The sequence below is a fragment of the Pristis pectinata genome, chromosome 43 (genome assembly GCF_009764475.1).
Source record: "Pristis pectinata isolate sPriPec2 chromosome 43, sPriPec2.1.pri, whole genome shotgun sequence".
In the NCBI taxonomy this organism is placed as follows: Eukaryota; Metazoa; Chordata; class Chondrichthyes; order Rhinopristiformes; family Pristidae; genus Pristis; species Pristis pectinata.
This window is the reverse complement of record NC_067446.1, coordinates 2,744,399-2,768,695: the sequence shown is the minus strand read 5'-3', so window position 1 is coordinate 2,768,695 and position 24,297 is coordinate 2,744,399. Positions and strand designations below refer to the sequence as shown.

General features: G+C 57.0%; 1 protein-coding gene across 3 annotated transcripts in view; it reads left to right on the top strand.

Annotated features, from left to right (window-relative positions):
* Positions 1 to 22,352, top strand: part of LOC127566590 (RNA-binding protein 10-like) — a 50,495-nt gene extending 28,143 nt beyond the window's left edge. For 2 of the 3 annotated variants that reach the window (XM_052009069.1, XM_052009067.1), the window contains 19 exons: positions 229 to 289; positions 1,634 to 1,798; positions 2,742 to 2,902; positions 3,117 to 3,214; positions 3,841 to 3,928; positions 5,980 to 6,090; positions 6,474 to 6,582; positions 7,618 to 7,766; positions 8,398 to 8,545; positions 11,326 to 11,417; positions 12,886 to 13,047; positions 14,166 to 14,315; positions 16,223 to 16,306; positions 16,800 to 16,985; positions 18,966 to 19,040; positions 20,924 to 21,006; positions 21,218 to 21,326; positions 21,409 to 21,450; positions 22,177 to 22,352. In XM_052009069.1, coding sequence (XP_051865029.1) covers positions 229 to 289; positions 1,634 to 1,798; positions 2,742 to 2,902; positions 3,117 to 3,214; positions 3,841 to 3,928; positions 5,980 to 6,090; positions 6,474 to 6,582; positions 7,618 to 7,766; positions 8,398 to 8,545; positions 11,326 to 11,417; positions 12,886 to 13,047; positions 14,166 to 14,315; positions 16,223 to 16,306; positions 16,800 to 16,985; positions 18,966 to 19,040; positions 20,924 to 21,006; positions 21,218 to 21,326; positions 21,409 to 21,411 — 2,034 coding nt within the window. In that variant the 3' untranslated portion in view covers positions 21,412 to 21,450; positions 22,177 to 22,352. The remainder of the gene's footprint in view (positions 1 to 228; positions 290 to 1,633; positions 1,799 to 2,741; positions 2,903 to 3,116; positions 3,215 to 3,840; positions 3,929 to 5,979; positions 6,091 to 6,473; positions 6,583 to 7,617; positions 7,767 to 8,397; positions 8,546 to 11,325; positions 11,418 to 12,885; positions 13,048 to 14,165; positions 14,316 to 16,222; positions 16,307 to 16,799; positions 16,986 to 18,965; positions 19,041 to 20,923; positions 21,007 to 21,217; positions 21,327 to 21,408; positions 21,451 to 22,176) is intronic. The other variant, XM_052009068.1, reaches the window with a different exon arrangement.
* The last annotated feature ends 1,945 nt before the right edge of the window (positions 22,353 to 24,297 follow it).

Here is a 24,297-nt window from a genome sequence, read left to right as displayed (position 1 = left end):
CTTTGTACCAGCTGTTTATGTCATCAGCTTAAGGTAGTCTATAACTGGTGACATTTTTCTGTGCATCCTCAAGCTGTAATCAGGCTCAGGGTCGTGTGTGCGATTATACTCTGTACAAAGTGACCGGGAGGATTACTGATACCAGTCTTTGCGCTCATAGTAATATCTGTCGGGGTGTTTGCTGTTGGTGACTGTATGCTTTCAGCTGTACTTCTCTCCTCTTTGCAGTGTGGAGTGCAGAATTTTAAACGGCGTGAGAAATGCTTCAAGTGTGGGGTTCCCAAGTCAGGTAAGTGTTGCGGCATGAAAATTAAGGAAACTACAGATGCTGGAGATCTGAAACGTGAACAGAAGGTGCAGGGAACACCAGCAGGTCAGACAGTAACTGCAGGAAGGTTTCTGGTCATGAGAGAGAGAGGAAATTGGGGGTGGTGGTAGGGGAGAGCGGAGGGGGTGGGAAGGTTGGATAGGACAAAGTAATGTCTCTCATTCGGGCTGTCCGGGAGGGAACAGGGCACTCTGCCTGCCTTCCCTCCCCGAGCCCCGCAACGATCGGGTGTTGCGTGGCGCCAAGCAGAGCCTCTCACTCAGCGAGGCCAGTTGGCGGCCGCACTTGCGTCACCGCTGTTCCTGTGATCCTCTCCCGCACGCTGTTTCCGTTCATTTCCGACTTACCAACCGTTGGAGAGTCGCAGAGTTACACTGCGCGGAGACAGGTCCAACTGGTCCATGCCGGCCGAGATTCCCATTTGGCCCACATCCCTCTCAACCTTTCCTATCCGTGTACCCGTCCAAGTGCCGTCAATGCACCTGCCTCAACCACTTCCTCCGGCAGCTCGTTCCATATACCCACCCCCCTCTGGGTGAAAACGTTGCCTCCTGCTCTAAGATCTATCGAACCCTTCCCTCCCACATTGCCCTCCATTTTTCTATCATTCATGTGTCTTTCTAAGAGTGTCTTAAATGTCCCTAATATATCTGGCCCCACCACCTCTGCTGGCAGTGTGTTCCACACACCCATCACTCTCTGTGTAAAAGAAACTTACCTCCTGACATCCCCCTTATACCTTCCTCCGATCACCTTAAAATTATGTCCCCTTGTGTTAGCCATTGTCACCCTGGGGAAAAGTCTCTGACTGTCCACTCGATCTATGCCTCTTGTACACCTCTATTGTTGCCTCTCATCCTCCTCCTCTCCAAAGAGAAAAGCCCCAGCTCGCTCAACCTATCCTCATAAGACGTGCTCTCTAATCCAGGCAGCAAATCTCCTCTGCACCCTCTCTAACCTTCCACATCCTTCCTATAATGAGGCGACCAGAACTGAACACAATACTCCAAGTGTGGTCTGACCAGAGTTCTACAGAGCTGCAACATCACCTCGAGGCTCAAACTCAATACCCCGACTAATGAAGGCCAATACACCATACGCCTTCTTAACAACCCTATCGACCTGAGCAGCAACCATAAGGGATCCATGGACGTGGACCCCAAGATCCCTCTGTTCCTCCACACTGATAAGAGTCCTGCCATTAACCTTGTATTCTGCCTTCGAATTCGATCTCAACAAGGTGAAGGCTGCTCGCCCGTTGGTGCCGGCGGTTTTAACGCGTCCCCCCCCCCACCTCCCCTGCAGAAGGCGAGCTGCGCCTGGCGCCCGGCAGGAAGGACCTGCAGCTGCCCCTCCCCGACGGACCCCTCCCGCTTCTGAAGCTCCCCCAGCCGTTCCAGCCTCCACAACTCCAGCAACAGCACCTGCTACACAGCCAGCAGCAACAGGTCAACGAGAACGCCAACGACAGTAAGTGTGGGCGCAGCCGCAAAGGTTGGCGGGAGGGGGAGATGGGGCAGGAGGCAGGGACAATTTGTTTTAACGTGGGCGGAATCCAGAAGCCTCTGCCAGCCTTTTCTTGCACCCAGGTTGGGCAGGACAAAGAGAGGATGCACAGGAGCACATTCTGTGCAAAATTTGCAGAAATAATACAAATCTGTCCACATTAATTTCATTCTTTGTGACTTCAGATATCCGAGGAGTGGTACAGAACTCAGCTTGAGTAATGACTTTTTTTTTGCTCTGGGTCCGTCGCTGTATAACACCGGGGTACAGTACCGGTGGGGACGGGTCCGTCGCTGTATAGCACCGGGGTACAGTACCGGTGGGGACGGGTCCGTCGCTGTATAACACCGGGGTACAGTACCGGTGGGGGCGGGTCCGTCGCTGTATAGCACCGGGATACAGTACCGGTGGGGGCGGGTCCGTCGCTGTATAACACCGGGGTACAGTACTGGTGGGGGCGGGTCCGTCGCTGTATAACTCCGGGGTACAGTACCGGTGGGGACGGGTCCGTCGCTGTATAACACTGGGGTACAGTACCGGTGGGGACGGGTCCGTCGCTGTATAACACCAGGGTACAGTACCGGTGGGGACGGGTCCGTCGCTGTATAACACCGGGGTACAGTACCGGTGGGAACGGGTCTGTTGCTCTATAATGCGCCTCTCACTATAAATCTGTGCGCTCTGGTTTCAAACTTCCCAACCCTGGGGAAAAGACTGACCAGCCACCTGATCTCCACCTCTCGTGGTTTTATAAACCTCCATAAGGTCACCCCCCCTAGCCCCATCCACTCTGGGGTAAAGTCTCCCAATGTAGCCTGTCTCTCCTTGTAACCCGAGCCCTCCAGTCCCCGTCACATCCCTGTGAATTTCCTTGACTAATTTTTTTTTAAATTTCTTTCCCCCAAAGCGGTGATCCTGCGGAACCTGAACCCTCACACCACCCTGGACGCCATCCTCAGCGCTTTGGCACCCTACGCTGTGCTGTCTCCCTCCAACGTGCGCCTGATCAAAGACAAGCAGACCCAGCTAAACAGAGGATTCGCCTTCATTCAGCTCTCGACCATTGTGGTGAGTCCCCGTCTCCCGCTGGGCTCCCGCCCAGCTTGGGCACAGCAAGGTTCACACCCCCGCCCCTCACCTCGCGTCACCTGGGGCTGGAATCTCTGGACGCCTGCACCTCCCCGAGCCGCTCAAGCTGCAGCGCGACTGGGTGGGCTCTCGCCTCGGGTTCCAGGGTTCTGGCAGTTGCCTCTCAGTTTTTCCTCTCTGTGTGTGTCTGCAGGAAGCCTCCCAGCTGCTCCAGATCCTCCAGTCGTTACAGCCTCCTCTCAACATAGACGGCAAAACCATCAACGTGGAGTTTGCAAAGGGCACCAAGAGGTGGGCACCCACTCTGCCAGTAACACCGCTCATGGCCAATTGTTCCGAATCGTCCGAGGCTTTTCACCGTCGTACTTTAGAAGCACAGTCACTATTGTAATGTACTGTACCGCAGTGTTATACAGTGATGGACCCGTCCCCACCGGTACTGTACCCCGGTGTTATAAAGCGACAGACCCGTCCCCACTGGTACTGTACCCCGGTGTTATACAGTGACAGACCCGTCCCCACCGGTACTGTACCCCGGTATTATACAGTCAGACCCGTCCCCACTGGTACTGTACCCCGGTGTTATACAGCGACAGACCCGTCCCCACCGGTACTGTACCCCGGTGTTATACAATGACAGACCCGTCCCCACTGGTACTGTACCCCGGTGTTATACAGCGACTGACCTGTCCCCACCGATACTGTACCCCGGTGTTGTACAGTGTCGGATCCGTCCCCACCGGTTCTGTACCCTGGTGTTATACAGCGACTGACCCATCCGCACCGGTACTGTACCCCAGTGTTTTACAACGACAGACCCGAGTCCTGCAGAATGTAAGAGTTTCCAGAGTTCATCTACGGAATGGATGGACCTTTCTCACTGGCCGTGACGTCTTTTGTTCTCACCTCCTCCGCAGGGACGTGGTCCTGACTGACGGCAGCCGGGCCAGTGCTGCTTCTGTGGCCAGTACAGCGATCGCGGCGGCTCAGTGGGCAGTCAACCAGGTGAGTGAGGGAAGGGCTGGACCATGGAGAAGTGAGAGCACTCCCACAGCTGGACGCTGCCTTTGCTGCTCCCTGTCAGAGCAGCCTGCTGCGGCTCACCTCTGTGACGTCTTTTGGCACTTCGTCGATGTACCAGATTGATATCTTTATGTCTATTAAAAGATCACTGGCCAAAATAATGAGAGATTGTGGAGCTCTGAAGGTGTCCTAGTACATAAGTTGCAAATGGCTAGTATCAGGGCCTGTAAGTAATTTGGGACATCGATAGAATATTTTCATTTACAGTGAAGGGGAGTTGATAAGATTTCTTTATTAGTCACATGTATATCGAAACACACAGTGAAATGCACCTTTTGCGTAGGGTGTTCTGGGGGGCAGCCCGCAAGTGTCGCCACGCTTCTGGCGCCAACATAGCACGCCCACAACTTCCTAACCCTTACGTCTTTGGAATGTGGGAGGAAACCGGAGCACCCGGAAGAAACCCACGCAGTCACGGGGAGAACATACAAACTCCTGACAGACAGCAGCCGGAATTGAACCCGGGTCGCTTGCGCTGTAAAGCGTTACACTAACGAGACACCTCCAGCCTTGGTTAGTCCTTTGACTTGAGGACAGAGCCCGCAGCCGAGCGATTAGACTTGCTGCCAGTCAGTTCCAGTGATCAGGGTTCGTTCCCAACCCCTGGCTCTGTCTTTGAGTGTGTCAGCCTGCACGTGATTGCATCAGTCTGCGCGTGATTGCATCAGTCTGCGCACGGGTGCATTGAGTTTGCACGTTCTCCCTGAAACCCCGTGAGCTTCACCATCCCCTCCCCGCCCCCCAGGTGCTCCAGTTCCCTCCCACATCCCAACGACATATGTGAGTCGGTGGGTTGATCGGCCCCCAGTGTGTGGGTAAGGAATAAAATCCGGGGTTGGTGGGGAATAAACGGGATTTTTCCCGTGAGCCATCACGATCCTGATGGACTGAATTCCCTTCCTGCGTTGAATGGAAGTGTGGATTACTGTTGGGCGGGCTGAGCACTTTCAGGACAAGGGATCAGCCGCTTGGAGTTGGAATGTCCCAGTACATCAAAATGGCTGCAGACTTGTCCACCTCGCTGCAGTAGGAGGCGTGAGTATCAGGGAAGCTGAGAGAGAACGGCTGGAAGGGAGCGTTGGGGGAACAGGACTGGTGGAGACACTTTGAGCTGGCACAGATTCGATGGACCAAACGGCTGGAGAAAGAAGAAATCTTGAATGAGACAAATTTGTCACAGCAACAAGCAGTCTGCTGGAGGAACTCAGCGGGTCGAGCTGCGTCTGTGTTTGGGGTGGCGCGGAGGAACTGTCGACGTTTTGGCTCGAAACCCTGCATCAGAATCAGATTTATTATCACTGGCTCAGAAGACGTGAAATGTGTGGTTTTGCGGCAGCAGTGCAGTGCAGAAACATAAAATTACTATAAATTACAAAAAGAAATGGTGCACAAAAGAAAGGAATAACGAGGTAGTTCATGGGTTTGTGGACTGTTCAGAAATCTGACGGCGGAGGGGAAGAAGCTGTTCCAGAATCGTTGACTGTGGGCCTTCAGGCTCCTGTACCTCCTCCCCGATGGTAGTAACGAGAAGAGGGCAGGTCCTGGGTGGTGAGGGTCCTCAGTGATGGATGCTGCCTTCTTGAGGCGCCGCCTCTTGAAGATGTCCTCGACGGCGGGGAGGGTTGTGCCCGTGATGGAGCTGGCTGAGCCTATAACCCCCTGCAGCCCCTTGCGATCCTGTGTATTGGATCCTCCGTACCAGGCGGTGATGCAACCAATCAGAACACTGTCCGCCGTACATCTGTAGAAACTAGTGAGGGTCTTTGGTGACGTTCCGTACCTCCTTACAAACTCCAAATGAAGTAGAGCCTCTGGCGTGCCTCCGTTGTGACCCAAAGCGTCGACAGTTCCTTTCCCCCTCAGCCCGCTGAGTTCCCCCAGCAGATCGCTTGCTGCTCCGGACTCCGGCTTCCGCGGTCTCCAACACCCGTCACGGGTTCCGCTGACCTCTCTGCCCCCTTCCCCGCCTCCAGAGTTCCGATTCAGACAACCAGAGCACATGGCTCAACCAGGACAACCAGCAGGGAGACTACTCCTACTACCAGAGCGGCCAGGATGATGGTTACCAGCGGCCATACGCGCAGGTTGGTGGCGGGGACCCCTCACCCCTTGCTCGTGCGCAAGCCAGGCCATTCAGCCCCCCCCCCCCCCACCCAGCTGATCTGAACCCCCCCTCCTTCCCCACCATCGCGTAACCTCCACTCGATTCCACCCTTGGCCATTCCCGTCGCAACACCCCACCCTCAGGATGGAACTCCGCATGGCGCCCACGTTCAATTGCCGGTGGCGTCGAACCAAACCACCCGGCTCCCGTCTCACGATTAAAGCCCCCACCCTCCCCGTCGAGCTCTCGTGTGCCCTCTTGGACCCTTCTCTCCTCCCCAACCCCCGGGGGCGGGGTGGGAACAATAGTGGGGAGCGCTGTGCCAGCTCCCCACGCTGACGCTTCTGTCTTGACCGGCTGCAGGGATACAGCGGCCAGTATTCCCAGGACTACCAGCAGGGTCCAGAACAGCAAAAGTCCAGCGGGCGCCCGGCATTGCCGACGACTTATGAGGCACCACCCACTGTTACAAGTGAGTCGTTAACCATCTGTCTGCGCTGGCGTTAGATCACAGGGCCATCTTCAGTTGCATTATGGTGCAGTGACTGCCTCAAGATAATGTTTCAGTGCTTCCAAGTTTCCCAAGCTAATGGAGAGTTAAGTTGTGAAGTTCACCGTCCCATCACACACTCTCAAGGTCAAAGCACTCTGCTTTGAATTTGTTCAGATAAGTTATTCTCTTCTCTTGCGGGGGGGGGTGGGGGGGGGTTGGTTTCTGAGGATGTTGGGGAGTGCAGTTTGACAGGACAGTGCAGAAGGGGCTTCACTGTGTCTGACCCCGGGAGTGTGTGGTGGGACAGTGTGGAGGGAGCTTCACTGTGTCTGACCCCAGGAGTGTGCGATGGGACGGTGTAGAGGGAGCTTCACCCTGTGTCTGACCCCGGGAGTGTGTGATGGGACGGTGCGGAGGGAGCTTCACTCTGTGTCTGACCCCGGGAGTGTGTGATGGGACAGTGTAGAGGGAGCTTCACTGTGTCTGACCCCAGGAGTGTGCGATGGGACGGTGTAGAGGGAGCTTCACCCTGTGTCTGACCCCGGGAGTGTGTGACGGGATGGTGCGGAGGGAGCTTCACTCTGTGTCTGACCCCGGGAGTGTGTGATGGGACAGTGTAGAGGGAGCTTCACTGTGTCTGACCCCAGGAGTGTGCGATGGGACGGTGTAGAGGGAGCTTCACCCTGTGTCTGACCCCGGGCGTGTGTGATGGGACGGTATAGAGGGAGCTTCACCCTGTGTCTGACCCCAGGAGTGTGTGACGGGACTGTGCGGAGGGAGCTTCACCCTGTGTCTGACCCCAGGAGTGTGTGACGGGACAGTGCGGAGGGAGCTTCACCCTGTGTCTGACCCCAGGAGTGTGTGACGGGACGGTGCGGAGGGAGCTTCACCCTGTGTCTGACCCCAGGAGTGTGTGACGGGACGGTGCGGAGGGAGCTTCACCCTGTGTCTGACCCCTGGAGTGTGCTTCCTCAGTCCCGATGAACTGAATAAACGGATGACGTTCTCCTGCAGCATCGGAAGCCTCCTTGGAGCCCGGCATCCCTGGAGTCGATCCTCTCCCGAGCCCGCAGTCGTACCCACAGTCGGTGCAGACGCAAGCTGCTCCACAACTCTACCAGAAGTCCTCCAGTACCTCATCAGACAGCACCCGCACCACACAGGTAGGTCCCAGCTCCGCGCATCCTGCTGGGGGTCTGTGGGGGAGTGGCGTCTGTCAGTTGCTGTTGTTTCCCGAGTCAAAATTAAGAGTTCAGATCGCACCCCCAAAGTTCAAAATCAAAGTCGACGATGACGTTCTGTGATTTCCAAACGGCGCCACGGGAGGGGCGGAGTGGAGGGAGGGGCGGCGAGGAGGGAGCGCTGTGCCGCGGGAGGGGTGGCGAGGAGGAAGCGCTGCGGGAGGGTCGGCGAGGCAGGAGCGCCGTGGGATGGTGGCGAGGAGGGAGCGCTGTGCCGCGGGAGGGCGGCGAGGAGGGAGCACCGCGGGAGGGGCAACGAGGAGGTATCACCGTGAGGAGGCAGCGTGCCGAGGAGGGAGCACTGCACTGTGGGAGGGGTGGCGAGGAGGGAGTGCCGTGCTGCAGGAGGGATGGTGAGGAGGTAGATGCACCATCTGTCGAGCTTGACTCTCAACTTTTAAAACTAACCTCCTTCCTTGGAAGGAACGATTACCTCCTCAATACCTTTCCAGTCCTTCCAGTCGTTGTCGCCTCCGGCTTACCTCAGTTCGAGCCACCTCCGCCCTCCCTGCCTCATTCCGGGGGCCCTCACTGAGTTGTGTCCTCGTTGCAGACCTCGCAGATCTCCCGGACCCCTGGGAGCCAGAAGGTCGAGATCGTGGCCCAGCCGCAGATCAACGCCGGCCACGCCTCGGGATCCAACAGCAGCGGCCACTCCCTGACCAGCTCGGGCACCGGGACCCAGGACTACACCCAGTACCGTGAGTGCTGCTTCTCTTGCCCAGCTCACCTCGTCTGTCTCAGCCGGTCCTTGCCCTTGAGAAAGTAGAACAGTGCAGCACACAGGAACAGGCCCTTCAGCTCACCACGTCCGTACTGAACACCATGCCACATTAATCCCTTCTCCCTGCTCCCAACCCACATCCCTCCATTCTCTGCCTGTCCATTTGTCTGTCTAAAAGCCTCTTTGGAGAGGAGGAGGATGAGAGGAGACATGATAGAGGTGTACAAAATATTAAGAGGAATAGATAGAGTGGACAGCCAGCGCCTCTGTCCCAGGGCACCAATGCTCAATACAAGAGGGCATGGCTTTAAAGTAATGGGTGGGAAGTTCAAGTGAGATATCAGAGGAAGGTTTTTCACCCAGAGAGTGGTTGGGGCGTGGAATGCGCTGCCTGGGGCGGTGGTGGAGGCGGGTACATTGGTCAAATTCAAGAGATTGCTGGATAAGCATATGGAGGAATTTAAAATGGAGGGATATGTGGGAGGAAGGGGTTAGATAGTCTTAGGCGAGGTTTAAAGGTCGGCACAACATTGTGGGCCGAAGGGCCTGTATTCTGCTGTACTGTTCTATGATTGTCTGATAAACGTTGATATTGCGTCTGCTTCCACCACCACCACCCCTGGCAGCATATTCTGGGTACCATACACATAGGAGTGTGTGGAATAAATCTCGACCCCCAGGCACCCACCGCTCTCTGTGTCAAATAAATCTCAACCCACACATCCCATTTAAACTTCCCCCATCTCACCTTAAAGCTAAATTGGTTTATTACTGTCACGTGCATCGAGGTACAGCGAGAAACTTTGTTTTGCATGCTGTCCATACAGATCATTTCATCACATCAGTACATCGAGGTAGTACAAGGGAAAAGCAATAACAGAATGCAGATACGACAGAGATTGGCACATGAATGTATTGGTTTATTATTGTCACTTGTACCGAGGTACAGTGAAAAACTTGTCTTGCATACCGATCGTGCAGGTCAATTCATTATACAGTGCATTGAGGTAGTACAGGGTAAAAACAATAACAGAATACAGAGTAAAGTGTTACAGTTACAGAGAAAGTGCAGTGCAGGTAGACAATAAGGTGCAAGGGCCACGACGAGGTAGATTGTGAGGTCAAGAGTCCACCTAATCGTACCAGGGAACCGTTCTATAGTCTTATAACAGCAGGATAGAAGCTGTCCTTGAGCCCGGTGGTACATGCTTTCAGGCTTTTCTACCTTCTGCCCGATGGGAGTGAGGAGAAGAGAGAATGTCCTGGGGTGGGTGGGGGTCTTCGATTATGCTGGCTGCTTTCCTGAGGCAGCGGGAAGTGTATACAGAGCCTGTGGAGAGGGGAGGCTGGTGTCCGTGACGCGCTGGGCTGTGTCCACAACTCTGTGCGGTTTCTTGCGGACCAGGGTGGAGCAGTTGCCGTACCGAGCCCTGATGCATCTGGATGGGAATCTTCTGCCCGACGGGAAAGGGGAGAAGAGAGAATGTCCGGGGTGGGTGGGGGGTCTCTGATTTATAGAACCATAGAACACTACAGCACAGAAAACAGGCCATTCCGCTTTTCTAGTCTGTGCCGGAACTTTTATGTTGGCTGCTTGACCGAGGCAGCGGGAAGTTATCCCCTCGGGAACTCGACATCGCTACACTGGTGAGAAGAAGGCAGCTTTCGTGATGATGTACTGCAGGACAGCCCAACCCTTGGCGTACCCGAACCCAGGGGTGGCGGGGGTCGTCTCCCACCCTGCTGTGCGGTGGAACCACTCGTTGAGAAGCCAGGGCCTCCCCCGTCGAACCCCATCCCACCCCCGCAGGCCTGACCACCCCCCCAGCAAGCGGAGACCCGTCCCCTGCACGTGGGCCGTCGCCTGGGCACAAGGCACTCGGGTTTACCCAGAGAGGCTGGGTCTGTTCCCCTTGTGTGACACCGACCGTGAATGAGGTGTCAAATCTCGAAGGCGTGGTGGGGAGTGGAAGGGGGACCCTCGTTACCCCCCAGAACAGAGTTGGAATCTGGGGGGGTTTTTACCCCCAGGGAAAGGGGTTAGAATCTGGAACACGCTGCCCAAGTGGGGGGGGGGCGGGGGTTGGGGGTGGGAAATGGAGGCAGAGACTCCCGCAGCGCTTGAACGGCTGAGGGAGAGAAGGGGATGGGCCCAGTGCTGGGAAACAGGATAGGTGCCGAGGTGTTAGTACAGACGGGGACGGCTGAAGGGTCTGTGGCTGTACTGCACGACCATTGACAACCTGGGCGTCCGGTCGGATCAGGCCTCCTTGGCAGTGTTGGGGGTTATCATCCCGCATGTGTGTGCGTGCGCGCGCCCACGCCTTTGGTCGTCCCGGGTGTCGTATGGCGGGGAAGGGGCACGAGTCCTCGAGCGTGCCGGGGATCGGGAAACCCACCGGCCTGCGGAGGCCAGAGATCTGAAAGAAAGGGCAGGGAGACTGGGAGACGCCCGCGGGGTGGTGCTCGGCGGGGCTGGGTTGGCCTCCGTGCAGGAAGAGGGAGGGGCGTGCGCAGCGGCCGGCATTTCTGGGTCCAAAGGTCCTCAGCCCGACACCGACCCTGCTCCTCTCTGCGTGGACGCTGGCTGGACTTCCTGCGTGGTCCGGAGGTCCGGCATCGGGGACAAGTGCTTGCCTCGAGCAGAGTGCGGAATGTGGTCTCTCGTCTGCGGAGATGTCTGCGGTGGGGGGTGTGGGTGGTGAGGGTTTTTTTTTAACCCAACCCGTGGTGTTGACTCCTTCCCTCCCTTCACAGCCGTGCCCGACGTCTCCACCTATCAGTACGACGAGCTGTCGGGATATTATTACGACCCGCAGACCGGACTCTACTACGACCCCAACTCACAGGTAACTGGGGGAGATGCGGTCCTGATCTCGGGTGGGCAGGGGAAGGGGTGGGATGGGCGATGGGAGGTGGGTAGGGGGGACAGACGTACAGAATCAGGCCACCCGCAGCCTCCCATGCGGCGGTTAGGGACCCCCCCCACCAAAGCCCCCTCGGGGTTCGATTGGCTGCGCTGTCTCCTAACTCTCACTGCCCTGGCCTCCCCCCCCCGCAATCTCTAGCCACCCGGCTTCCAGCGGGGTCGGTGGGTTAATCGGCCCCCTTTGAAAGTCAGCCCAGGCTGTAATAAAGCAGACAACAGCAGATCAAGGAGCGTACAACAAGCACTTTATTTTACTTCCGCTAGCGGGAGTGAGGGATACAGAGAAAGAGTAAACTGTGTAACCTGAGCCCTGTGCCGTTCCCCACTCAAAGATTCACATCCCAGGGTCTGTCTCATATTTAAAACAAGCCTACGTGTTAACTTCCACATACCAAGCTATCCTAACAATTTTTGTTTGCTAAATTATAAGGATTTACTCTTTCTTTCATTACCCATTACTTTTTTATCCTTGAGCACTCTGTAACCCAGCAGCAGGTCATCATGTTACAATCTGCAGTCACAGACAGCTCCAGGCTCCAAGGATAACCGCTTATCACAAACACTAGCAAAGCCAGGATACTCCTTAAACTAAATACTTCTTTGATTTACACAAGACACCTGGACATATGCATCTCAACTATAGTCATGCCATGGTTAGGCCCCAACAACATTAATCCTTACATTCTCAGCTACTTTTACACCCCCCCCCCCCCCCTCAGTGTGTGGGTGAGGCGTAGAATCTCAAAGGGGGCGTTGGTGGGAGTGTGGGGAATAAAATGGGATCTGTGTAAACGGGTGTCCGATGGGCAGCACGGACAAGTGTGCCGAAGGGCCTGCTTCAGTGCCATACACTAACCAGAGGACGGGTCCCGGGCACTGCGCACCCACACCGACTGGCTGAGGTCCAGGCTGGGTCAACACGGAGGTGATCCTGCCCCGTGCGGCGGAGACCGAGACCAGCGGGCCGTCAAGTGTGTTGAGGCACTGATAAATCCATCTCAGGAATTCGGGAGAATCCTAGTCGGGAAGGAACGGGGAGGGGTGGTGGGGTAGACCGACGAGAGGAGGTGGAGGTGGGTGATCGGGGGAAGGGACGGGTACCCTGTCCTGGTCACCGTGCCCTTGGGAGAAGTCGACTCGCTGGACCAATGCAGCACACTTCCCCCGGCTCCCTCTGCTCCTGGGTTGGCCCTGTTCACTCCTCCTCCTGAGTGTGTGTGTGTGTGTGTGTGTGTGTGAGAGAGAGAGAGAGAGAGAGAGTCTGTGAGAGTGCGTGACAGAGAGTGAGTATTTGTGACAGAGAGAGTGTGTGTGTGAGAGACCGTCCAGCGCCTGGTCTGAGACTCCCGGGTTAATGGCGCTCTCTGTGTATATATTTTCATGTGTAGTACTACTATAATGCACAGACACAACAGTACCTGTACTGGGACGGGGACAAGCAGACCTACCTCCCGGCCCCCGACCAGACCGGCGACTCCAAAGACCTCGGCTCCGGCCTGAAGGAAGGCAAGGAAAAGAAGGAGAAACCCAAGAGTAAGACGGCCCAGCAGGTGAGACGCGGGGAACGGGGCAGGACCTCCCCAAAACAACCCCACCCCCTCCTCCCGGGGAGCTGTTCCCGGAGGAGACCACCCTCATCGGTATTCCAATCATCCCGAGACAATCCCTTTCACCCTTCATCCCCGGCGGGCTCATTTGGCCTGCGCCTTGCTGGCTTCCCGCTGCCCTGGAACCCCTCCACCCAAGTGCTCCCCCTTGACACTAAGATAGCAACGGTGAGGGTGGGGGGTGTCGAGGGGGGGTGTGTGTGTGTCTCAGGAGATGGGCGCGCGGTGCGCGTACCATCTCCTGTTCCCAACGTAACGGGACAGAGGGGCTGACTTGTCTCCTGGGTCTGAATCAGATTTATTATCACTGATACATGACATGAAATTTGTTGTTTTGCGGCAGCCGTACAGTGCAAGGATATAAAATTACTTCAAATTACAGAACAAATAATGCCCCAAAAAAAAGGAATAACGAGGTAGTGTTCATGGACCATTCAGAAATCTGATGGCAGAGGGGAAGAAGCTGTTCCTGAATCGTTGAGTGTGGGTCTTCAGGCTCCTGTACCTCCTCCCCAATGGTAGTAACGAGAAGAGGGCACGTCCCGGGCGGTGAGGGTCCTCAGTGATGGATGCCGCCTTCTTGAGGCACCGCAATGTCCTCGATGGCGGGCAGGGTTTCGTTTTATACCTTTATTACAAAATATATATAGAACTACAACAAACACAGAGACAATAACAGTAATTAATACAGTCACTAACACGAACTAAATTAAAACATTCCATCGCTATCGAGGATGGCATTTATCCCCTGCGGTGCGCAATGGTCCCAGAACACCTCCATGGTACCCGTGGACACCGCATGTACCCTCTCCACGGTTACCCGGGCACGGACATAACCCCAGAACATCCCGAGGCAGTCCACCCGGGGCGGCATCCTCCGCTCCTGGCAGCGGGTTGGGTCGTGCCCCCACGACAGAGCCGGCCAAGTCCGCCACCCTCCGCGTCCCCTCACGATCCTCCAGATGCCACCAGTCCGAACGCTGTCTGCCGTGCGCTGGTAGAGATTTGCCAGGGGCCTTTGGATGACGTAACGAATCCCCCCACTCCCCCCCCGGCTGCAGATCGCCAAGGACATGGAGCGTTGGGCCAAGAGTCTGAACAAGCAGAAGGAGAACTTCAAGAACAGCTTCCAGCCGCTGAGCTACATGCGAGACAACGACCGGAGGGAGTCCGCCTCGGCCGACGCCGGTTACGCCATGCTGGAGAAGAAGGTACTGGCTCCGGAGGGAGGGGGACCACCTTGGGCAGGGTACCCCCCTGCCCTCAGTGCCATCTCCGGCTGGGCCCCTTCCCCCTCCCCCCCCCAATCACCATCCCCACCTTCTCCTGGAGTCGTCCAGCACAGAAACAGGCCCTTTGGCCCCACTGGTCCATGCCTTCCCAGGCTTGGCAAATGTCCATTTTAAACCCGTGGAGAAGGAGAGGTTGGGCGAACTTGGCTTGTTTTCTCCGGAGCGGCGGAGGCTGAGGGGGAGACCCGATAGCGGTTCCTAAGATTGAGTAGACAGCCAGTATCTTTCTCCCCAGGGGGATCGTTCAAAGGAAGTGAGCAAGGCAAGTTTTTTCACACAGAGAGCGGTGGGTGCCTGGAATGGGCTGCCAGGGGTGGGGTGAGGCAGATACGACAGAGATTGGCACATGAACGTATCGGTTTATTATTGTCACTTGTACCAAGGTCCAGTGAAAAACTTGTCTTGCAAACCAATCGTATAGGTCAATTCATTACATGGTGCATTGAGGTAGTACAGGGTAAAGACAATAACAGAGTGCAGAGTAAGGTGTCACAGCTACAGGGAAGTGCAGTGCAGGTAGACAACAAGGTGCAAGGTCACAACAGTGTGAGGTCAGAGTCCATCTCATCGTATAAGGGAACCGTTCAGTAGTCTTATCACAGTAGGGTAGAAGCTGTCCTTGAGCCTGGTGGTACGTGCCCTCAGGCTCCTGTATCTTCTACCCGATGGAAGAAGAGAGAATGACTCAGGTGGGTGGGGTCTTTGATTATGCTGGCTGCTTCACCAAGACAATGAGAGGTAAAGGCAGAGTCCAAGGAAGGGAGGCTGGTGTCCGTGACGCGCTGGGCTGTGTCCACAACTCTCTGCGGTTTCTTGCGGTCCCGGGCAGAGCAGTTGATACTTGATACTTTTCCCACACTAGACTCCCTTTGCCTCTCTCAGCCGATCTGTATCACAAGGTGTTGAGGTATGGGAGCACAATAAGGCCATTCAGCCCATCGATCGTGGCTGATTTTTCTCAACCCCGTTCTCCCCGTAACCCTTCACCTTCCCCCCTTACCGATCAAGAATCTCTGCCTGAAATCCGTCCAATGACTTGCCCACCGTGGCAACAGATTCCACAGATTTACCACCCTCCGGCTGAAGAAATTCCTCCTCATTCCCAGTTCTAAAGGGACGTCCCTCCATTCCGAGGCTGTGCCCCTCGGATCCCGGACTCTCCCACCGACGGAGACACCCTCCCCACATCCGCTCTATCCAGACCTCAACGTGTCCGGCAGGTTTCAGTGAGATCCCCTCATTCCGCTGAACACCAGGCCCAGCGACACCCAACGCTCCTCGTACATTAACCCTTTCGTTCCCTGTGAACCTCCTCCGGACCCTCTCCAGGGGCCCAGCCCGTTCTTCCTCAGATACGGGACCCCAGAGCCGCTCACCATGTCCCAGATGCGGTCTGACCGACGCCTCGTGGGATGCCGCTGTGGTCCTCGAGTCCCTCTCGTGTTGAATTCTCACACAAGATATCTTGTCTTGTTATGAGCAGATCGAGCTCCCACTGTGGCATCCCAAAGGTGGGGGTCCTGATGCCTGTGTGCCACCTACCCCGGGGGGGTAGTGGGATTACATCCATGGGACCTATCCGCTGGGAGAGTGGGGTCGGAGGCGCTGGGTGAAGGGGAGGGCCAAGGGGTTGGGGCAGTGAAATGGGGGGGAGAACACGGTGATGGAGGGCTCCTCTCGTTCCGCCTCCTCCCGCCCGCCAGTGGAGCGAGGGGAGGTCATTTGGCCCGTCTGGGCTGTGCTGGGGTGGTGGTGGGGGGTGATGTGGGCAGGGGGGCTGGTCAATGCCAGTCAGCGGGTTTCACACGATGACTTCCCCCTCACAGACCACCCTGGCTGAGAGGCAGCACGTCATGATGGAGCACCTCAAGCGATCCAGCGACAAGATGAGGGATGACGAGAGTCGGACGGTAGGGAGTGGCCTGGGGGAGGGGAGAGGCCGTTTGCTGGGCAGAGGCTGATCTCTGGTCAGGTGCAGGGAGGCGACGGGTGTCCCTTGGGGACTTGTGGGGTGTCTGCCTCCTGCCTCCCCGTACCTCCCTCCTCCCCTTTCCCTCCACCTCCCTGTCTCACCATCTCCCCCTCAACCACCCCTTCTCCCCCACCTTCCCCTCCACCTTCCCCGTCCCCCTTCCTTCCCTTTCCCTCACCTCCCACGTCCCCATCTCACTGCCCCCCCGCACTCCCCTTCCCCCTCTTGCTGCCCGCCCTTCTCCCCTGCCTCTGCCTCCTCCCTTGCCTTGTGCCTGCCTCCTTCACCACCCCTTCCCCCCCCCCCACCAGTTCTCTGGCTAACGACGATTCTCCCAAAATCCTGACGGGTGTAACGTGGGTTTAGCGTCGGTGTCGTGTGTGTCTGTCGGCCCTTACGTCTGTGTATTCCCCCCCTCACCCACCATGCAGAGGGCGAGCCCGCTGCGAGGGCTGGTGGCCGCCTACAGTGGGGAGAGTGACAGCGAGGAGGACCAGGCGGAGGACCAGGAGGAGAAGCTGACCGACTGGCAGAAGCTGGCCTGCCTGCTGTGCCGGAGGCAGTTCCCCAGCAAGGAGGCTCTCATCCGTCACCAGCAGCTCTCCGAGCTCCACAAGGTGAGGGGGCAGGTGGGGGGGGGGGGAGCAGCACACTCGGAACCCTCTCGCCCGTCCCTCCGTCCGTCCCAGGGATCGGATGCACCAGATGAGTTTTAAAACCCATGGTGATGGTGGAAAGTCCCTTTGGAGAGACGGGGTGTGATCAGTCCCCGGTCACGGGGCAGAGACGGGGTGTGATCAGTCCCCGGTCACGGGGCAGAGACGGTGTGTAATCGGTCCCCGGTCACGGGGCAGAGACGGGGTGTGATCAGTCCCCGGTCACGGGGCAGAGACGGGGTGTGATCAGTCACGGGGCAGAGACGGTGTGTGATCGGTCCCCGGTCACAGGGCAGAGACGGTGTGTAATCGGTCCCCGGTCACGGGGCAGAGACGGGGTGTGATCAGTCCCCGGTCACGGGGCAGAGACGGTGTGTAATCGGTCCCCGGTCACGGGGCAGAGACGGGGTGTAGTCAGTCCCCGGTCACGGGGCAGACCCCCAGAGACGGGGTGTAGTCAGTCCCCAGTCACGGGGCAGAGACGGGGTGTAATCGGTCCCCGGTCACGGGGCAGAGACGGGGTGTAATCAGTCCCCGGTCACAGGGCAGAGACGGGGTGTGATCGGTCCCCGGTCACGGGGCAGAGACGGGGTGTAATCGGTCCCCGGTCACAGGGCAGAGACGGGGTGTGATCGGTCCCCGGTCACGGGGCAGAGACGGGGTGTAATCGGTCCCCGGTCACGGGGCAGAGACGGGGTGTAGTCAGTCCCCGGTCACGGGGCAGACCCCCAGAGACGGGGTGTAGTCAGTCCCCAGTCACGGGGCAGAGACGGGGTGTAATCGGTCCCCGGTCACGGGGCAGAGACGGGGTGTAATTGGTCCCCGGTCACGGGGCAGAGACGGGGTGTAATCGGTCCCCGGTCACGGGGCAGAGACGGGGTGTGATCAGTCCCCGGTCACGGGGCAGAGACGGGGTGTAATCGGTCCCCGGTCACGGGGCAGAGACGGGGTGTGATCAGTCCCCGGTCACGGGGCAGAGATGGGGTGTAATCGGTCCCCGGTCACGGGGCAGAGATGGGGTGTAATCAGTATCCAGTCACAGTGTGGACCCCCGGAGACAGGGTGAGCAGGGAGCCCTATGGAAGGTGTGCGAGGGGGAGCCCAGTTTCCCGAGAGTTAAGCCCCTGGATCGCCCTTGCCCTGAACTGCCTACCTGCCAACTCCCAACCTGCGGCCGATTGCGATCCCACCCTCCCACACCTGCTGGTGTGCGGGAGTGTGTACCTCCATCCGCCACCCTCTCTGGACCGACCCCTTCCCCCTCCCCCCCGGAGCGAGAGGCCAGCCAGCCTGAGCCAACGAGCGCGTCCATCCATCCGTCTCCGCACTGGACACTGCCTATAAAACCGAGGAGACTTCCACCACTGTGTTATCCTTCCTCTCGAAGCCCCCCCTCAGTGGGCATCTGAGGGGAGGGGACACTCCCCATCACTGGGGTAGGTTTTCTGGGCGGCTGTGTCCTCTGTGGAGCCGCCCCACTGAGGTGGGCTCAGTGCAAAATGACCCCCCACCACCCCACCTCGGGAAGGGGGGGAATGTGCCGTTATCCCGGGGGGCGCGAGGGATCTAGTGAGCCTCTTTACAGCGTCGGGGAGGGGGTGTTGTGACAAGGGGCGAGTACAATTCACAACTGAGGTGACCGATCCCCAGGCACGGTAGTGTAGCGGTTAGTGTAACGCTATTACAGCACCAGCGACCCGGGTTCAATCCCGGCTGCTGTCTGTGGGGGGTTTGTACGTTCTCCCCGTGTCTGCCTGGGTTTCCTCCCACATTCCAAAGACATACAGGTTAGGAAGTTGTGGGCGTGCTATGTTGGCGCTGGAAGCATGGCGACACTTGCGGGCTGCCCCCCAGAACACTCTGTGCAAAAAGATGCATTTCACTGTGTGTTTCCATGTACATGTGACTAATAAAGATATCTTATCCTCTGCCCCCTTGCAGCAAAACCTGGAGATTCACCGGCGCTCGAAGCTGTCCGAGTCCGAGCTGGAGGCTCTGGAGAAGAGCGAGAGAGAGGTGCGTGTCTCTGCGCATCCGGTAACGGGTCGTTTCGTGGATCAGTACGGCGCCAGAACTGGCCCTTCTGCGCCGGCCACGGTACCACTCTAAACCTGTCCTGTCTGCCCACACATCATCCCTCCATCCCCTGCCTGTTCCTGTGGCTAAATACCTCTTAAACACCACTGTCGTATCTGCCTCCACCACCTCCCCCAGCAGCCCGTTCCAGGCACCCGCCACTCTCTGTGTAAAAACTTGCCTCGTGAACTTCCTTTAAACCTTCCCCCTCTCACCTTCAAGCCATGTCCATTAGTATTTGATGTTTCTACCCTGGGGGAAAAGATTCCAACAGGCTACTCTATCTTCCGCTAGTATTTGACATTTCTACCCTGGCGGATAAGATTCTAACAGTCTATGTATAAGATTTCTTTATTAGTCACACGTACATCGAAACACACAGTGAAATGCATCTTTTGCGTAGAGTGTTCTGGGGGCAGCCCGCAAGTGTCGCCACGCCTCCGGCGTCAACACAGCACGCCCACAACTTCCTAACCCGTACGTCGTTGGAATGTGGGTGGAAACCGGAGCACCCGGAGGAAACCCACGCAGACACATGGGGAGAGAACATACAAGTTCCTTACAGGCAGCGGCCGGGATTGAACCTGGGTCGCTGGCGCTGTGATAGCGTTACGCTGACTGCTGCACTACTGCGCCATATCTCTTGTAATTTCATAAACCTCTATCAGGTTTGATTTTATAAACTCCCCTCAGCCTCTGCCGCTCCAGAGAAAACAAGTTTGTCCAACCTCTCCCTGTAGCTAGTGCTCTCTAATCCAGGCAACATCCTGGTGAACCTCTCCCGCACCCTCTCCAAAGCCCCCACGTCCTTCCTGTAACGGGGGGGGGGGCGACCACAACCGCACACGGTACCCCGCGTGGCTCTTGTAACTTTATATATACGGAGTTGTAGAGCACAGAAACAGGTAACCTCGCTCTTCCTGACCATCACCCACCCACCCACCAGCACTTGACTTGCTTGCCCTCTCAACGATTCAGGTGCTCAGGTAGCACCGTGAGTGTCTCGGCCTCCACCCAGGGGGCCAGAGACCGATGGCAGCTGGGTTTGGAGCACCGGGAGGGCTGTGAATGTGTAACCTCGCTCCCAAAAGGCGGTGGGGGGGGAGAGTGGGGGGGCGTGTTCAGGGCAACCTCGGTGAACACACGCCGGGCCGAGTAACTCGCGAACAAGGAAATCCGGCTGCGGATAAAATCCCTGCAGCCGAGGAACAGCCCGACTGGAAATTCTGCCTCCTGCTTCACGCAGTCAATGCGTCCATGTATCGGCACTGGTCTTGCCCCACTATTGTATCCACCCCTCGCCACCCTACCCGTTCCGATTCCTTTCTATAAACCAGCCCGTCACTTCAATTGATCCTTAAAGCTGTGAACTCCCAATCCTGTGCAGTCCTGGTAAACCCACCTATGCTCCTGGTGTGGGTCCGACCCAGGGGGATAGGGAGACGGGAACCGTGTGTGGTGCTGCCGGTGTGGGTCTGTCCCAGGGAGACGGAGACGGGAACCGTGCGTGGTGCTCCCGGTGTGGTCTGACCCAGGGGGATACGGAGATGGGAACCGTGCACGGTCCTCCCGGTGTGGGTCTGACCCAGGGGGACACAGAGACGGGAACCGTGCGCGGTCCTCCCGGTGTGGGTCTGACCCAGGGGGACACAGAGACGGGAACCGTGCGCGGTGCTCCCGGTGTGGGTCTGTCCCGGGGATACGGAGACGGGAACTGTGCGCGGTGCATTGAGTGAGATGCATTGACTGCGCCAGTGTATTCCCCAGTGAATACAGTTCAGCAGTGCCCTGCGCTAATCAGTCCCTCTCATTCCCATCCACAGCTCAAGTACAGAGCGGCAGAGAGACGGGGCAAGCTGGGGGCAGCAGACACACTGGAGCCCAAGAGGAAGAGGACACAAGCCACGTATGACTGCCTGTTGTTTGATGTTAATGCGGTGATTGGAGGGCGTTTAATGTGACGCTACTAGGGTTGTTCCACTCCCCTTCCCTCCCGTCCCTCCCGCCCCCATTAACGAGCGAGCCGTTGTTAATTGCGAGCCTGTACCGGGTGTGGAGCTGTGTTCAGCCCTGAGCCCCCCCCTCTCTCTCTCTCTCTCCCTCTCCCACCCCTGCAGGTTTGACGGACTGAACCAGGACATCGGAAGCCGCATGATGCAGGCGATGGGGTGGAGAGAAGGCACAAGGCTGGGGAGCAAAGAGTCGGGCCTGGCCCCGTCCTCTCAGGTACCACCCCACCCCCCTCGTGTTCACACTCTCCCCCCACCCAAACCACCCACTGAATCTCTTTCCCCTCTTCTCTCCGCAGTAGCCCTCCTGAGGCCGTGTCGGATCCCCGTTGTCCGTGTCGGTAAGTGTGCTCGCAGGCGTCAGCTCCCGTATCCCCAGGGGGAGGGGCTGTTACACGCAGCAACACAGCAGGGACTCAGGCCCTTCGGCCCAACCGGTCCGTGCCCACCCAGCCGGTCCCAGTGTCCTGCGTTCGGCCCCCTCTCCCCGCCAAGTGCTTCTCCTGTTGTACCCGCCTCAGCCGCTTCCCCGGCAGCTCGTTCCATCTACTCACCGCCCTCTGCGTGGGGGAGGTTGCCCCTCGGGACCCTTTTAAAGCTCTCCCCTCTCGCTCCGAACGTCTGCCCCGCCCACCCCCGGCTTTGGGCTCCCCTTACCCTGGGGAGAAGGCTGTGACCGTCCACCTTATCCACACCTCCCGTTGTCTTTAAACACTTCTACCATTCCTCCTGCGCACTCACAAAGCAGTACGAGGCCATTCGGCCCATCATATGTGAGCCGGCCCTCTGATCAATCCCCTTTTCCCCCCCTGACCTATCAGCTCCTCCCCCCCACCCACAGATCAACCCACTGACTGGGACGTGGGAGGGACCCACCCCTACACAGCGGTGGGGGGGGGGGGGGGGGGGGGCGCGGGGTGGGTCAGGATCGAACCGGGGTCTTGCAAGGCAGCAGCACTACCGCCGCAACAGGAAACAAAGCTGCCCCCTACTGGGATCTTGCTGTACCGCGAGCCGGCGGTACCTCCCGTGACATTTGTTTTTTCTCTTCCCCCCCATCTCCGCAGTGCCTGGCGCGTGAGGTGGGCCCTGGAGGACTCCCACACACCCCGCCGGAGACGGCCGGAGCCCCTCCGCTCGCCGGGAGTCCACACCGCCGACCTCCGCGGAGAAAGACTGTAAATATTTTTACCAGCCTCCAATATGTACTTTTTCTACCAATTAAAACAAAAGTGTTTCTGAAGGCGGTGAGTGCTCGGCTGTGGGTTGCTGGTGGGAGCGAGGGACCTGTGTGGGACAGAGTTAGACAGCACAGGAACAGGCCCTTTGGCCCAACTTGTCCATGCCTTCCCAGGCTTGGCCCATATCCGTCTTAAACCCTTGGAGAAGGTGCAGGAGAGGTCGGACAGACTTGAGGTGTTGTCTCTGGAGTGACAGAGGCTGAGGGGAGACCTGATCGAGGTTTATAAGATTATGAGAGGCAGAGTCGACCATCTTTTTCCCCAGGGTTGAAAATGAACATAGAACATTACAGCCCACAATGTTGTGCCGACATTTTATCCTGCTCTAAGATCTATCTAACCCTTCCCTCCCACATAGCCCCCCATTTCTCTATCATTCATGTGTTTATCTAAGTCTCTTAAATGTCCCTAATGTACCTGCCCCCACCACCTCTGCAGGCAGTGCGTTCCACACACCCACCACTCTCTGTGTAAAAAAACTTACCCCTGACATCCTCCAATCACCTTAAAATTATCCCCTAGTGTTAGCCATTGTCGCCCTGGGAAAAAGTCTCTGACTGTCCACTCGATCTGTGCCTCTTGTACACCTCTATCAAGTTACTTCTCATCCTCCTGCCCGCCAAAGAGAAAAGCCCCAGCTCACTCAACCTGTCCTCATAAGACGTGCTCTCCAATCCAGGCAGCATCCTGGTAAATCTCCTCTGCACCCTCTCTAAAGCTTCTGCACTCTTTCTATGTCAAATACCAGAGGACGTGCATTTAAGGTGAGAGGGGGAAAGTTGAAAGATGTGTGGGGGCAAGTTTTTTTTTACACAGAGAGCGGTGGGTGCCTGGAATGCGCTGCCAGGGGTGGAGGCAGATACGACAGAGGGGTTTAAGAGGCTCAGTCCCGTGGATGTGTCGGGAACGGCAGATGGACATTGTGCAGGCAGAAGGGATTTAGTTAAGTGTATAATTACCAGTTTAATTAGTTCAGCACAACATTGTGGGCCGGTTCTATCCCTGTTCAAATGTCTTTTAAACGTTGTAACTGTACCCATATCAACCACTTCCTCAGGCAGCTCGTTCCACACACCCACCGCCCTGTGTGGAAAAAGTTGCCCCTTGGGTCCCCTTTTAAACCTTTCCCCTCTCACCCTAAACCTGTGCCCTCTAGTTTTGGACTTCCCCCAACCCTGGGGGGGGGGGGGGGGGGGGATTGTGAGTGCCCACCTTATCTATGATTCTATAAACCTCTAAGGTCACCCTTCAGCCTCCTTTACTCCAGGGAAAACAGTCCCTGCCTTGTGGTGGGTGCCATTCTTTCATACAATGGAACAGCACAGGAGCAGGCCCTTCAAGCCACTGTCTTTGTGACCTGGGACCCCTGCTCTTTGTCATTTTTATAAATGGATGAGGATGTGGAAGGGTGGGTTAGTACGTTTGCTGATGATACGAAGGTTGCTGCAGATTACAACAGGATATTGATAGGATGCAGAGCTGGGCTGAGAAGTGGCAGATGGAGTTCAGCCTGGATAAGTGTGAAGTGATGCTCTTCAGGAGATCAAATTCAAGGCAGAATACAAGGTTAATGGCAGGACTCTTAGCAGTGTGGAGGAACAGAGGGATCTTGGGGTCCACGTCCATGGATCCCTCAAGGTTGTCACGCAGGTTGATAGGGTTGTTAAGAAGGTGTATGGAGCGTTGGCCTTCATCAGTCGGGGGATTGAGTTCAAGAGCCGTGAGGTGATGTTGCAGCTCTAGAAAACTCTGGTTAGACCACACTTGGAGTATTGTGTTCAGTTCTGGTCACCTTATTATAGAAAGGATGTGGAAGCTTTAGAGAGGGTGCAGAAGAGATTTACCAGGATGCTGCCTGGATTGGAGAGCATGTCTTATGACGATAGGTTGAGCGAGCTGGGGCTTTTCTCTTTGGAGAGGAGGAGGATGAGAGGTGACTTGATAGAG